This window comes from Geospiza fortis, unplaced genomic scaffold (genome assembly GCF_000277835.1).
Source record: "Geospiza fortis unplaced genomic scaffold, GeoFor_1.0 scaffold38, whole genome shotgun sequence".
NCBI lineage: Eukaryota > Metazoa > Chordata > Aves > Passeriformes > Thraupidae > Geospiza > Geospiza fortis.
The window spans coordinates 384,841-399,791 of NW_005054591.1; the positions used below are offsets into that span (position 1 = coordinate 384,841).

Consider the following 14,951-nt stretch of genomic DNA (forward strand, 5'->3'; position numbering starts at 1 on the left):
AATAAGTGATAAGGGTTGAAAGCCTTCATCAACAGCTTGTGTGAGGCATCTCCTACAAGGCTGGCTCCCAGTCCCAGATCCCACTGCACCAAAGGCCCTCAAACATGGCATAAAAAGGTTTCCAGAGAAAAACCAGCTATGCAAACAAAGTCAACCTGAATTGATAAACTTCAATGTGCGTTGAACAGCACCTGGTGCTGCAGTGGGGAGACCTTGGGCTCTATTGACCGGTCAAGGAACAGCACACACAAAATCAGGCAGCAAATCCTCTCACAAACCTCAGGAGGGTGTCACAAAGCATGACAGACCTTGTCACAGCCATCGTTTATCTCTCTGCCAAGCCACAGGATGGGAAGAAAGAAGGAATGAGGAGCTGAGACCTGCACAGACAGGAAAGAGTGGAAAAGGCCACGAGCACCACAGAGCATCCAGTGATCTGCAAGACATGGGAACTAGCTGCCAAAATAGGTTTAGAGAGGGACAGCAGCACTAAAGGAGCTCAAGTTTAACTCTCTTGGGTGGGATTTGTGGGTGTGACGTGTGTAAAAGTGGAGACTTTTGTTGTGAGCTTTTCACACCCATTGACTCTCATCTCTGAGAGTGAAGCCGGGTGAGGTTTCTGCCCAAGGGCCCTGTGGGATCAGCTTGAGCTGCCCACAACTGTCCAGCCCTGCTCCTTCATCTCTCCTGCTGAGGATTTCAGGGGTCCCCTGGGGTCCCCCAGCCTGGCCATCAGCCAGCTGATGTCACACCCCTCGTGCTCTCAACGCCACGAGCTGAGCGTCTCCATTTTGCTCAAATGGAAGAACTGCAACAATTATTTTCACAATTAGCTGGCTTTGCAAATTAATGCTAGTTATGCTGTGTAATCATGATGAAGATTATGCATTAATCAGCTGTTTCAAGCCAGTTATTAGGCTCTTTAAATAATGATGGGAGTGAACGTCTCTGAAGGAGCGGCGCGCAGCCAAGAGGGACGGGAGGATCCAGAGGAGTGTGCCAGGCACAGATCTGACATCAGGGGCTCCCAGTCCCCCCAGTTTGTGAGCAAACACCACACTGGGCATGCCATGGCTGCCCTCAGCACCTCAGGGAGATTCCCAATGTGACAGAGTACTCCCAGTATTCCCAGAGTGTGATTTTTGTGAGGTTTCTAGGATGAGGGAAGAGATGAATTTGACTCTTATGTTCTCAGAAGGTTGATTCATTATTTTATGATATATATTAGATTAAAAGAATGCTATACTAAAACTATACTAAATAATAGAGACAAGGATACATCAGAAGGTTTAACAAGAATGAGCAATAAAAACCTGTGACTGTTTCTAGAGTCCTGACACAGCTGGCTGTGATTGGTCATTAAGTAAAAACAATTCACATTTTGGATAAACAATCTCCAAATCACATTCCAAAGCAACAAAACAGGGAGAAGCTGAGGCTTCTCAGCTTCCCAAGAGAAAAATCCTGGTGAAAGGATTTTTCAGAAAATATTACAGTGACACCAGGGTATTCCCAGTGTTCCCAGAGTACTCCCAGCACCATCAGGTGCTCCCAGTCCCCCCAGTTTCTGAGCAAACACCAGGCTGGGCATGCCCTGGCTGCCCTCAGCACCTCAAGGAGATTCCCAATGTCCCAGAGTATTCCTGGTGTGCTCCCAGCAGTGGGAAATGCACAGAAACACATCCCTGCTGCCTGTTAGCTCTCTAATCATCTGGGCCTGAGCTCAAGGTGCTGGGTGGCTGCACAGAAAATTCTTTCCTGCCAAAAAGCCTATTATATCCAGCTGGATGTCTGGAACAGGAATTTATTTAGGCTCAAACACCAATAATCCACATTCCCAGCCCTTCTGTATTATCTCATAATAAGACATGCTCCAAAGCAACTTTGGAAGTGCTGGGCTGGGAGAAAGGCTAATGCCAGCTAGTGGATAATCAATGTAACATTTACCAGTTATCACTTCAGGACAATGATAGAAAAAAAACCCAACCTGGCTAAACAGTCTGGACAGTGAAGCTTTGAACAGAGAGATGGGGTAAATCTCACATTCACTTTAGTTTTGTTTATTGTGCATGATTTAATGTTGTAGATGAACTTTCTTCTGCCCTTAGAAACTTGAGCTGCCAGCATCTGCAAACTCTGATGTGGATGAATAATTTTTTTTGCACCAGTCAAAACCCAAATGTTTTGGCACAATCCAGTGAGAATGAGGCACATGGACAATTCTGCTACACTCCTGCCTACGCTGCTCACCAGTCTGGATTGAAAACCTGCCCATGAGTGACTGGCTGAAAATCACGTGAGACTGAAATGACACTCCAGAATGAGCATTCAGCCTCTTTTTTCTCTATTCTTCTGCCTATTACCAAAATTAGCACTGAGTTCAGTGTTTTTTTTCCTAGCAGAGACATGCAGGAAACAGCTCAAACTTATTTTCTGTCTATGAATGCAAATTAATTCCCACACTCACTTCACAACTGGGGACAAGATGCACAAAGACTGCAGAGGAAGAGGAGGAAAGGGACTTGTCACAATCAAGGGGAGCAGAAAGTTAGAGACTTTTTGCAAATCCTTCTGTTTCCTTGCTGAGAACATCTCCAACCATCACTCCTGTGCTTCACCCAGTCCATGGCTCTGGTCACATTTCCAGGAGGACACCCAGAGCATGGCCATCAGTGAAGTTGTCAGCTTGGCTCTGGCCAAACTGGAACTCCTGGCCAGCACCAAACTGCCACAAAACTATAGAAAATGTTCCCAGGCTGCTGGAGGAGGATTCATGGCATTGCCTGAAAGCCAGCAGGGCTGAGCAGACATCTGTTGTCTACAAAAAAACATTTGAGGACTATCTTAAATTGAAGAGGAAGGTTTTTCCTTCTGCTAATGAACCCTGAGACCATCTGTTACCAATTGTACTTGCTTATTTCGTTCATCCATTAATTATTTTTATTTACTTTTGAATAAAACACGAGCAAGGTTTGTGTCTTTCGGCGGTTCTGTGAGGGGCTCAGGGTGGCTCCTGCGTCTCAGAGACAAGGACACTTCATTACATAACCCATGCCTGCACCAAGTCACTCCAATTAAAGTGGCTGTCAGTGGGAACTGAGGACAAGACTCACAGACACAGAGCCAAGAAACCCAGCCATGTTGTGACATGAGCTTGTTGCCCTTGGGGAGGTGTAATGGCATTAACAACTTTTGAACATGGGAAAACTGCATCTGAGATGTGCATTACTGAGCAGAGGAGCTGTGTGCAGGCAAATCCAGAAGTCTCTGCTGGTCTGAATTAAAAACTTGGGGAACTAAACATGAGGAACAATAAAAAAGGAGAAGGGGACTGAAAATGGCACTGAAAATAGCCAGCAGCAGCACTGCCCTGCCTGTCTCTCGTGCAAGGACCAGATGGGGGATGAGGCAGGAGGATTTCAAGAGGAGAGCAGTGCCAGTTTTGTACCCAGTAACTCCTCAGAGCGCAGACCCTGGGCAATAAGCCTGTCCACCTCCCATGGTCTGGTCCTAAAGTTTTATGGGAAACCACTTATCTAGCTCGTAAAAATATTCCAAGACTTTAAACCACCTGTTACTGCCACCCTGAATATTCTCATAGACCAGACTATAAGAAAAACCCGAGTTTTCATATCTTCATTTCAGTACAGGACAAGTCCTCAAGCAAGCCCTACTCCACCTGCAAACATTCCAAGAGTTTTCTCGTCCTTGCTGCATAAGTTTGTGAAACAAATTGTGGCTCAATGGTGGATTTTTTTTTTGTCTTGCAGGAGGAATCTTTGAGTACGCAGATGGCCCCAACACGCAGGTGATGAGTGCTGAGGAACAAGCGTTCAGATTCTCCGCCAACATCATTAACAGGAACAGAACTTTGCTGCCCAACACAACCCTCACCTATGACATCCAGAGGATACACTTCCACGACAGCTTTGAAGCAACCAAGAAAGGTAAGAGCAGAGCGAACTTCTGAGCAGCTTTGTGGCCATTTATTCAGCAGAAGAAAGGTCTGGTTTCCAGACCAGCAGCTTGTTCTGTCCTGCTCTCACCAGTGATCTGGATGAGAGCTCCTGCTGGAGCTGACCTTCCAGAGGCATTTTAATACAAGGGGAACAACTACCTTTCTTTGCCTCTGAAACCTCAGAAAACTCCTTTCAAGTTTGCTCTAATCCTGAGCTAAGGTCTGGAGGCCATGCCTGTGTTTGTGTCGCTGCATCCCTGGCAGTGCTCACATCCATCGCGTGGATGTTCTGTTCTCTTCACAACAGTCACTTTTGATTACTGGATAACAGCAGCACACTTGAATTGCTGAAGGGGACGGACTGCACAGCAAAGGCTGCGAGCTGGTGACCTGAGGGCTCGTGGAGCTTGATTCTGGCTGGGGAGAAAGGAAACCTGCTGCCTGAGCTGGCAGCTATTGGAGGGACATCAGCAGGAGGGAGCTATCAGCTCCCAGCCAGCCCAGTGACCCCCAGTCCCTTTTCAGATGGTTTTGTGGAGGGGGCTCCCTTGGAGGAGCCTGGCACTCCTCTGTGTCTCTACCCACCTGGCATAAATCATTCTCTCTGTGCCCAATCACTGCTGTAATTGCCCAATATCAGGGCTGGGTCATTGCCCACAAGTGTCAGGGCTGTGCCCATGGCTGCCCCATGCTTAGCCTCCCCAGGCTTAGCTGACATCCCTGCCTTCCCCCTGCAGCCTGTGACCAGCTCGCTCTGGGGGTCGTTGCAATATTTGGACCTTCCCAAGGCTCCTGCACCAACGCTGTCCAGTCTATCTGCAACGCCCTGGAAGTGCCCCACATCCAGCTCCGATGGAAGCATCACCCTTTGGATAACAAGGACACTTTCTATGTCAACCTGTATCCTGACTATGCTTCCCTGAGCCACGCCATCCTGGACCTGGTGCAGTACCTGAAGTGGAGGTCGGCCACCGTGGTGTACGACGACAGCACAGGTGGGTAAAAGAGGGGCTCAGGGAAGGAATCCTGGAGATTTTATGTCCTGGGACTCTTTGGGAGCTTTTCCAATGCACCCTCTCAAGTGCCAAATGATGCCCCGTGCAGTGAGGGGTTCCCAGGAGTTCTAGACAGTGCTGTGGGAGGCCCTGGGAGTTTTCTAAGTATTTCATTCATAAAGCTCTCAGCAAGCGGGGCTGTGAGCTGGCATGGAGGGGTTCATTAGCATGGGGTGACCATCTCAGCCTGGCTCTTTTGGCACTGTGGTGCCGCTCTGCAACGGAAAAGCTGCCATGGAGGGAGCAGTTCCCAGCTAAAACCAAAAGCAGTTCTGGAAAGGTTTTTTGTTTTCTGGATAATTCTGTAACACAGAGCTGGCAAAGTTCTTCACGTAAGGAAAAGCTGTTGACGGTTAAACAAAGCAAAGTGCTGCACAGCTCTAGATATAGACCCCCCAAAAAAACAAAAGCCACATTGGATAGCCTGTCCAACCTAATTTCACTAAAACAAATGGTTTCTTAAGGGGAGGGCTGATGAGAACACAGTTTGACATTCCTGTTTTGCAAATGTGGGTCACAGTATGTTCCCTTCGTGGCATATTCTAATGTGTTTTTTCTGTGCAGAGGGACACACTTCTCTCTTCCCCCCTGCAATAGGCATCTGCTGAAATTCTCCTTGCAACCTCAGATTCCAATAATTCCTGCTCAGCTGAGTTCACCATGGCTCTTGCCTTGTGCAGGAAACAGAAATGAATTCTGAGGGTAGTAGGAAGTTACGAGTTGTGATTAAGTGACCGTTACGATCTACGCAACTCATAAATCCAAGCGCATATTCATTTTTGCCTTTTGCTACTGTGCATGGTAAATATGCAGATTTTAATTTGTTGTGCAGCTGATTACCACATCCTGTCCTTTCTCAAGGGCACATCTGCTTAAGAAAGTCTTTTGTGATCTCAGAGGTTGTGAGGTTAGGACCAACCTACTGTTCTCCCCTTCCTACCCAGTGCAGGGACCCCATCCAGCTCTACTGGCTGCAGTGGTGGCAGGGAACCACCAGGAAAAGCCATTCTGTCCTATAACAGCTCCTCTGGGGTCAATGGTTGATGTCTGGCACCTTGGCTTTGATTTGGCAATGGCCATTTGAAGGAGGAATGGATGGATGGATGGATGGATGGATGGATGGATGGATGGATGGATGGATGGATGGATGGATGGATGGATGGATGGATACTGGTCCTGATCCCATTCCGTGGAGAACAGGGGAAGCACTGAGCCGCTGTGGCCCAGCAGTGTGGAAGGCAGCCCTGTAACGCTGTGGGTTTGTCTCTGTGTGACACCTGAAGGCCTGATACGGCTGCAGGAGCTCATCATGGCCCCGTCCCGCTACAACATCCGCCTGAAGATCCGCCAGCTCCCGCTGGACACCGACGACGCCCGGCCGCTGCTCAAGGAGATGAAGCGGGGCCGGGAATTCCGCATCATCTTCGACTGCAGCCACCTGATGGCAGCTCAGATCCTCAAGCAGGTGAGCAGGGGGCCAGCAGGACAGCAGAGTGGCTGCCCAGGAGCCCATGGGTGTGGGGTGGCTGTAATGAAGAGTGGCATCTCCCTGGGTGCAGCTTTCCCTTGGGCTGCAATCCACAGCCACACTAAAAGCTAGAGCATGTCCATCCTTCAAGGATACTGCTGGATTTCTACAGAAAATGGTGTTTTCACTGAAAAATTGGAAGTACCATAAAGTGGCTGTGGGTGAGAACAAACAAATGTTGCAGGAGGAGAAGGGGCTGTGCTGAATGCAGCACCCAGCCCAGGCTGGTGCTGGACAATTCTGTGGCTCTCTCTGCAGCTGCACAGCCCCAGCCTTCTTCCCTCTTCCCCCTTCTCCCTTCATTCAAGCTGGCTCTCCCAGCCAGGAGGGACTGCATCCTCTGTCCCTTTCCCAGCAGCGTCTGCAATTCTTGGACTTTAAGCCAGATGTCAGTGATTTTCCATTCATTTGGGCTCCCTCCTTTCTTCCTCCACAAGTTCCTCCACTAGAATTCTTACTGCTCACCCCAGCTCCTCCTCATTCCCGAGTGCTTTTGGGTTTCAGGGTCAATATGAGGCAGAGGAAAAAGCTCTCACAGAGATGCTAAAAACCAGCTGGTGGAAGTGTTGCTCCTATCAGCCCAGCACAACACCACCACTCAGATTAAATAAACCCCTGAAGGGATGAGAAAGCAAGCACAAGGCAAGAGCCTTCTCCTGCAGCCTGCTTGATGCAAAATGAAGGGAAGTGCTCAGAGAACTTGGAAAGCCTGGGAGGGATTATTATGGGAAGCAATAGAAGGGGCTCATTGTCTCCTGCCAGTTATTTTCCCGTGCTGGTTGTGTTTGGTGCTGCTCACTTATTATGCAGTTTATTATAGTTTATTGTGCCATCTGCTCAGCTCATCACCGCTGGTGCAGAGTGAGGAAGATGGAGGAGAGGAGGGACTAGGGGAGACAAGTCTCTCTGAGTCCTTCTGGCTGGGTTTGTGTGTGTGTTGGGGTTTTGTCAGGACCTGAAGCCATGGATTTCAGCTTAGCAATAAAAGACAGTGTATTTTTACTCAGGAAATGCTGGTGTATTTTCAGTACTGGGAAATTGCACAAACCCAAACCACAGCCTGACTGCTCTCTGCATGCCTGGCCACTCTGGTGTGTGACATCAGGCAGGTTCAGAGCAGTGCACCACGACCTGCAGGTCACCCACATCTGCTGGAGACTAGGAGGTGTAAAAACCTCATATTTTCCTCACTTTTCTACCTGTAGCAAGAAATGTATGCCTAGAGGTGCCACTTTCATTTCTTTTCCACTGAAAGTACGAGCTAGGCAAAGCCATCTCCTGGAGGAGGGGAGTCTGCTTCCCTTCACAGCAAGAAGAACAACGCACAGAACAAATAATAGAATGCAAAAAAAAAAAAAACAAACCAACCCAGGGAGGAAGGCCCAGCATTCTGTTTGTGCCAGAATCAGTAATATTAATATTTTATTGCTATTGTGTGCCTTTTGTAACATTTTGGTCACTACACCAGTCAGCTCTGCAGACATTTGGCTGGATGGAGTCCCTGGGGTCTCTTGGCCCTGCTGCCACCCTCATGGATGGCAACAAGGTTCTCACAAGACTTATGCTAAAATTTCCACTACTTGACACTCACTTTCATTGCACGTCTTCAGAAAACACAGAAGGTTTGAGCACCTACAGCCTGTGCTGGCTGAGCAGCTCTGGCTGAGCAGTGCGCACACAATCGTGCCAGTCAGGATCTTGCTCCCCAGGGATTCAAGGTTCCATGATCAGCACAGCACTGATCATCTGGGCAGGTTTTTAAACTGGAGTAGCAAAAAATGCATGGATTAGTAATCCATGAGTGACACCACATGAGCCAGCACCACTGTACAGATGAGACTGTCACCTACTGCTCCAGCCTGGGTCCCTTGGAGTGACCAGACATCAAACCATCCATTATTTTGCCCTCTTGGAAAACAAATAATTGTAGAAACCTATCAGAGAGTGAGTCCTGCTAGTGAAGTTTTCCTGTTCTACCTCAGATTCTCCATTCTCCCTCAGTTTTGGTCCCTTGCTGTCACTCCAGGTCTGCTCCCAGGCTGTCCTGAGCAGCCTCTGTGCTCCGCAGGGCACAGCTGTGCCTGTCAGCTCTGACAGAGCTCCTGCTCTCATCCCGGCCACTGCCTGTGACTTATCCACCAGGATGATCATTTATTCATTTCCCCACAAACCCAGATGCATCCTGCCCCAGGCTGCCAGGGCTGGGAAGCTGGAGCTTCCTTCTGACAGCAGGTTTGGACTCCTCAGCTATGGCCAGAGTGATCCAGCTGTAAATCATGAACTGGGATCTCATTATTTGCTCCAGATTGGCTCCCCATCACTAACGGGTGCTTCCCACACTGAGGTGCCATTCCCTGCTTCAGCTCTTTGAACCAAGGTGTGCAGGAGGGAGAGAGCTTCACTGCAGTCCCCTGGATGCACTGACCAAACTGGGGGACGGGATGGTGAATGGCCACAGGGACAGCCCCAAGACTCTCTAAAAGCTACTTGCAGAGCAGGAAACCTGGGGTGAAATCACACTCTGGAGTCACAATATCTAGGCTTCCAATCCAGATCCTTTCCTTTTCCCTTGTTTTTTGACATCTCACTTCTTTTCAGACTGTCACTTCCTTCCTCGGAGGTAAATTCCGCCCTAGTAATTTTAGCAAAAAAACCAAGGGAAGCAAACATTTCCTGGGGGGACTTGAAGTCACTTTCCCATCAGTGGGGATTTTAAAGTGCTCTTGCATGTGTTTTCTCCAGAAAACATGCTCACACAGTCAGCATCCCAGCCAAACCCACAGGAATCTTCCTGTCGCCAGCCACCAGCTTCAAGGTGACCTTTCTCACAGACTGAAATGTGCTCCCCCCCTGTTGTGAAGGGTCTGGACATGGTCACCCAGCCAAGACCCCTTCAGCCCATGGTTGTCCTCTGAAAGAGCTTCCAGGACACGCTGTTGTCTCCAGTGCTCACTTATGCAAATCCCAGCAATCTGCAGGATCCATCCTGCGTGTAGGGCTGGCAGGGAATCTCAAGATGTGCTGGCCAAGGGCCCTCAGGATCCTGATCCCCAAAAGCTGAGGGATTGGGGATATTCCCACTCCCCATCATTGTGCCTGCACCTTCACTGACCCATATTGTATTTGTGGGGTGCCCCAATGAAGGAAGGAATTATGAATCTGACTCCATGTTCTCAGAAGGCTAATTTATTATTTACTGAAGGCTAATTTATTATTTTATGATACTATATTATAGTAAAGAATACTATACTGAAGAATACTAAACTAAACTATACTAAAGAGCACAGAAAAGATACTTACAGAAGGCTAAAAAGATAATAATGAAAAACTCATGACTCTTTCCAGAGCCCTGACATAGCCTGACCATTATTGGTCATTAAGTCAAAACAATTCACATGAATCCAATGAAACAATCACCTGTTGGATGAACAATCTCCAACCACATTCCAAAGCAGCAAAACACATCAGAAGCAAATCAGATATTTATTGTTTTCATTTTTCTCTGAGGCCTCTCAGCTTCCCAAGAGAAAAATCCTGGGTGAAGGGATTTTTCAGAAAATATGACTGTGACAGACCCACTTCTAAACCAGGCCCAAAGTCAGGATCTGACTGCTGTGCTCAGGAAGGAGGGACAGAGGCAGGATCTCCATGAACTCACTGCACAGATGGGACTGAAGGTGGGGATGCAGAGCCCCAGAATTTCTCCTATCAAAAATCAAAACCCTTTCAGATGGCTTCTTAGCCACTGCATGGATGTGTGACTACAGAACAGGCTATTTATTTATGGTCAATCTGCACAGGTTTCTGGGAGATTGCTCATGGTTTGGTGTTGGAGAAGGAAAGGTGACCCCCTTTCCCAGCTGTGCCAACAGAGCCTGTGGCCCTGGAGGATCCTGCACCCATGAGTGAAGTGCCACCGTGCCCTGGTGAAATATGGGTCTCCTCGAGCCAGGTCTCATAAGCTCTTGGAGATCTATATCACACCCCAGATAGCTCAGCTACCTTAGGAGGCATAAAATCAGCAGGATGGCTTCTGTGGTAGTGTTGGAAACAAAAAGGTTTTAATAAAACAAAACTCTTTACAGAGAAAAACTGAGCCAGGTGCAAGAGGTTCTTGCTCCTGGTAAAACACCTCACAAAAGCAATTAGTTTCTTTGTTCTCTTCTTTTTTAGTAAATTGCTCAGGCGGGACTTTCAGGCTCCTGTCCAATTAACTATCCTTAAGTTTGAGGTGAAGTCCTCTAGGTCCTATGAGATGTCTTTTCACTTAATTGAGGAGAGAAACTTCTGGGGTTTTTTCCTTTTTAAGGGGATGAAGCATAGTTTTGTCACTCCATCAACAGAGGGCATGTTCCTACACCCTGGCACAGCCAGGGACATCCAGTGTCACCCAGAAATGCCACCAGCCCTCATGGCAGCTGCACATTGAGGCTTTGCCACGGTTTCACAATGGTTTGAGGACCACAGCTCTGCTCAGCTCAGCTTGAGCATGTGCCTGTTGCTGATGAGTCTGGCTTAACTGCTCCATGGCCTCAGTCCTGAATCCAAACTTGATGTTCCAGTTTCTTCACTGCTCCATGGCCTCAATCCTGAATCCAAACCTGCTGTTTCCAGTTTCTTCACTGCTCCATGGCCTCAATCCTGAATCCAAACCTGCTGTTTCCAGTTTCTTCACTGCTCCATGGCCTCAATCCTGAACCCAAACCTGCTGTTTCTGGGTCTCTCCTGCCACATTTACCTACAAGCTCTGAGTTTTATGTTGCATGGTTGCTGTTATGTTCTTGTACCCCTTTACTAATCCCTTTTCCCTCCTCTCCTTAAGGCTATGGCAATGGGGATGATGACAGAATATTACCACTTCATCTTCACCACTCTGGTAAAGTATCTGGCTGTGCACACACCTTGTACACACTGATGGGGGTGGGATGTGAGCACAGAAAACACACTGTGCACACTGATGGGGGAATGGGATGTGAGGAAACACAGAAAACAACCTGTGCACACTGATGGGGGTGGGATGTGAGCACAGAAAACAACCTGTGCACACTGATGGGGGAATGGGATGTGAAGAAACACAGAAAACAACCTGTGCACACTGATGGGGGTGGAATGTGGGGGGCAGCTGGAGAGGGAGGGTGGGATGGGTGTTTGATCCTGTGTCCCCTGCACTGCCATAGGGAGGGAAATGCAAGGAAAGGAGAGACCTAGGACCCTGCCAGGAGGAGAGGGCAGGGCTGGAGCTGGAGCTGGCTGCAGGTCAGGGTCAGACCCCCAGGCTCTAACTCTGCTCTGCAGCATTGCCTGAGAGCTGTCAGTGCCCCCTTTTCCTGCAGGATGGCTCCCCTCTCTTGGATGAGGAATTTGGGGAATTTTGGGGTATTAATTTCAGGAATTTTGGGACTGTATTTCAGGAATGCTGGGAATTTTTGGGAATTAATTCTGGGTATTCCAGGAATTTTGGGAATTCCCACCTGCAAGGCTGCAGGTCCCACCCAGGATTTGGTGGGACCCTGATTGAGCAGGAGCTGGGGATGAGCACCCAGGACCCCTCTGGAGCCAGGAGCAGCCCTGCTGTGGCCCAAGCTTCAGCCCTGCAGGTTTATTTTGCAGGAGGGGAGCTCAGCCTGACTTTAACTCCCCTCTGTTAAACATGGGCCAGTCCTCTCTGACTCTGGGAGGCATTTGGCTTTCCTGGCAGGGTCACTTTTGTCTCCATTTAAGATGCTATTGTCTAGTCTACTGTTGAATTTTGTGTGATTTTGAAAATCCAATTTATCTTTTTGCCTTTAGGAAAGAAACAGACGAAACTAACCCTTAAAAACTACAAAATTTATTTTTCAAATGCAAAAGACATTTTAATTACCCCTGCTGCCATTATCTATTCCAGGCAGCTTTAAGCATTTCCCAGATAACCTCCTATTAATCAGCCCCAGCTGAGCCTGGAGTACATTTCATGTGTAGGTACAGCCTGGAGGTGGGAAAAGAGGAATTATAATAAATTAATAGATAAGCAATCACAATTAATGCCACTTTCCTGAAATAACAGTTATATCATGGGAAAGATATTTTAATCTGTCATTCCTTAAGGCAATGTTTTCCTAGCTTGCAATGCCTGTGCTTCAGCTTCCCCAGTACGAGACCCATGGGGTGCTAATGAATTAGTCTATTATGTTATACTGAATGTTTCTAAAAGGTCCCCAGTCAATACTGAGCACAGTGTATCAACACTTGGCATGAAATGCTTCAACATTTTGCTAGGCAGCACGACTACAGTTCACTGACTCCAGCAAGAAGAGCCCCATCAGCCTTTTCCACCCCAGGAGGAGGAGGAGGAGGATCTCTGATGAGCACTGGTCCCTGTCACATGCAGATTTTACATCCAAAGCCCTGCAGGGAACACATCTCCACCGTTGTGGGGACTTTGGATGAGCTATGCAGATACAAAAGCTGCATTACAGGTTTAGTCTCAGAACACATGGAAAATGCTGGTCCAAATGTGACATTTTGGGGAAGTAGAAAGGTCTTTCCTTTTGCATTCAACACATGGGAAACCAGGTATTAAAATCTTAATGGGAAGCAAAAAGTAAGCTTTTTTTAAAAACAAATTGTGTTTGGTATCATCAGTCACCTTGCAGTTCTCTGTCCCTCTTCTTTCAGGAAGAATTCTTTTAATACTCCATGTTTTAAGCCAGTATTACAGAAAGTATTTTTGAAATTTCGTTTTTTCTCATTTTTTGGGTAGAAAATAAAGCCTTTTTCTGGAGATGGAACTATCCCTTTATCAACACTTTTCAAAGCCCTGGTGAAACTCTTGTACTCTGACATTCCTACACATAGACTCAGTTATACCTTAACACTTTTTCCTGTTTTGTTCAATATTTGAGTCTGCTAATCCTTTGACATTTATGAAGTGAGATAATGCAAAATTGCAGTGAGAAAAATAAACAAAGGCTCAGCAGTGTGTAAAATGGGGCTCTGCAGCCACAGCCAAGCCCTGCCAGGTCCCAGGGCAGAGCTGTGGGGACACCTCACCCATGGGATGCCCTTCCTGGACCACTTTTCCAGCCTCCCTCTGAGAACGTGGCATCACTGAGGATCAGTCCCCAGCACTGCTGCCACCACCAAAGAGCCCAAACTGGGCAAACTGGGGAAGGGGGAGAGAGCATCACAGGAGCACTGAGAGCAAAATTGTGTAAGGGAGAATTAATCTTCAGTACAGAAAATAATGAGTGAAAGGGAATGCAGATGAGGTGGAAAATAGAACCAGATGTTTCAATTTGTGGCTGTGCAGGAGCAGAAAATCCAGAAGAAACTGATCTGATGATTCCCATCCATACCTCCCCACGTCCTGACACTCAGCTGGTATTCTGAATAATCCTCGGATTTCAGGAGGTGATAGATCAGGCTGCAGCTGAGATTTAAACTGGAACCAAAGAGGGATCTGATGGGAGGTTGGTTTCTATAGGAACTTGGTGAAAGAAAGGGTCAGTGGGGAGCAGCAGGGCAGGGACAGCACCCAAAATAGCAGTGGGATCTCAGAGGTGGCCAGGGGTGATGGTTTGAGGGGGAAATCATCAGACTTTGCAACCAAAAATTATTTCCTCACAACAATTTCTGGAATACAAACTGAAGTGTGTGATTAAAAATGAATCTTGAAAAAACAGACCCATTCCAGCAGGTCAGGCACAGAACTGCTGTCCCCCTCCCAGCCAGAGACACGAGCACTTGTCTGAGGTCAAACCACTGTATTTGCCCTTAGCTCCCTTAAGTCATTTAAAAGTCAACATTGTGGCCTGTTCTTCACAGTGCCCTTTAACAGAACGTGCAGGTTTGCACTTGCAATTTTTCAGGGTTAAAAAACAGCCCAAAAACCCAAGTCCCTACTGCCATTGTAGGGTGATTAATGATTTGGTCCCTGCTGCACCTGCAGGTTTGAGCACTGCATCCATCAGCAGTGAGCCCTGGGGCTGCAGAGGCTGGGGCCAGGCTTACAGAAAAGATCAAACCCCCAAAGCTTATTAAAGCAAAACAGCCATAAGAACCCTCACTCCCCCACAGAGAATGATGTCTGAGTTGCTGGCAAGTGCTGCTGCTGTCCTGCTTTGCTTGGGGCAGCACATGAGGGATTTTGCCAGCCCCCTGTGGGCAGATGGGTGCTGCAGATGGGTGGCCCCACAGGGTGGCTGTGTGCCACCAGCACAGCCCCAGCACAGAGCAGAAAAGCCCCAGCAGAGAGCACAGAGCACAGAATAGCCTCATCACACAGCACAGAATAGCCCCAGCACAGAGCACAGAGCAGCCCCAGCACACAGCACAGAGCAGCCCCAGCACACAGCACAGAACAGACCCAGCATCGAGCACACAGCACAGAGCAGCCCCAGCACAGAGCCCACAGCACAGAACAGCCCCA

At 48.0% G+C, this 14,951-nt stretch overlaps 1 protein-coding gene across 1 annotated transcript in view; it reads left to right on the forward strand.

The window, feature by feature from the left end:
• The first annotated feature begins 3,396 nt into the window (after positions 1-3,396).
• Positions 3,397-14,951, forward strand: part of GRIK3 (glutamate ionotropic receptor kainate type subunit 3) — a 53,722-nt gene continuing 42,167 nt past the window's right edge. Inside the window, exons 1-5 of the mRNA XM_005429999.2 lie at positions 3,397-3,451; positions 3,771-3,947; positions 4,696-4,953; positions 6,297-6,478; positions 11,364-11,417. Of these exons, the coding sequence (XP_005430056.1) occupies positions 3,397-3,451; positions 3,771-3,947; positions 4,696-4,953; positions 6,297-6,478; positions 11,364-11,417 (726 nt within the window). The remainder of the gene's footprint in view (positions 3,452-3,770; positions 3,948-4,695; positions 4,954-6,296; positions 6,479-11,363; positions 11,418-14,951) is intronic.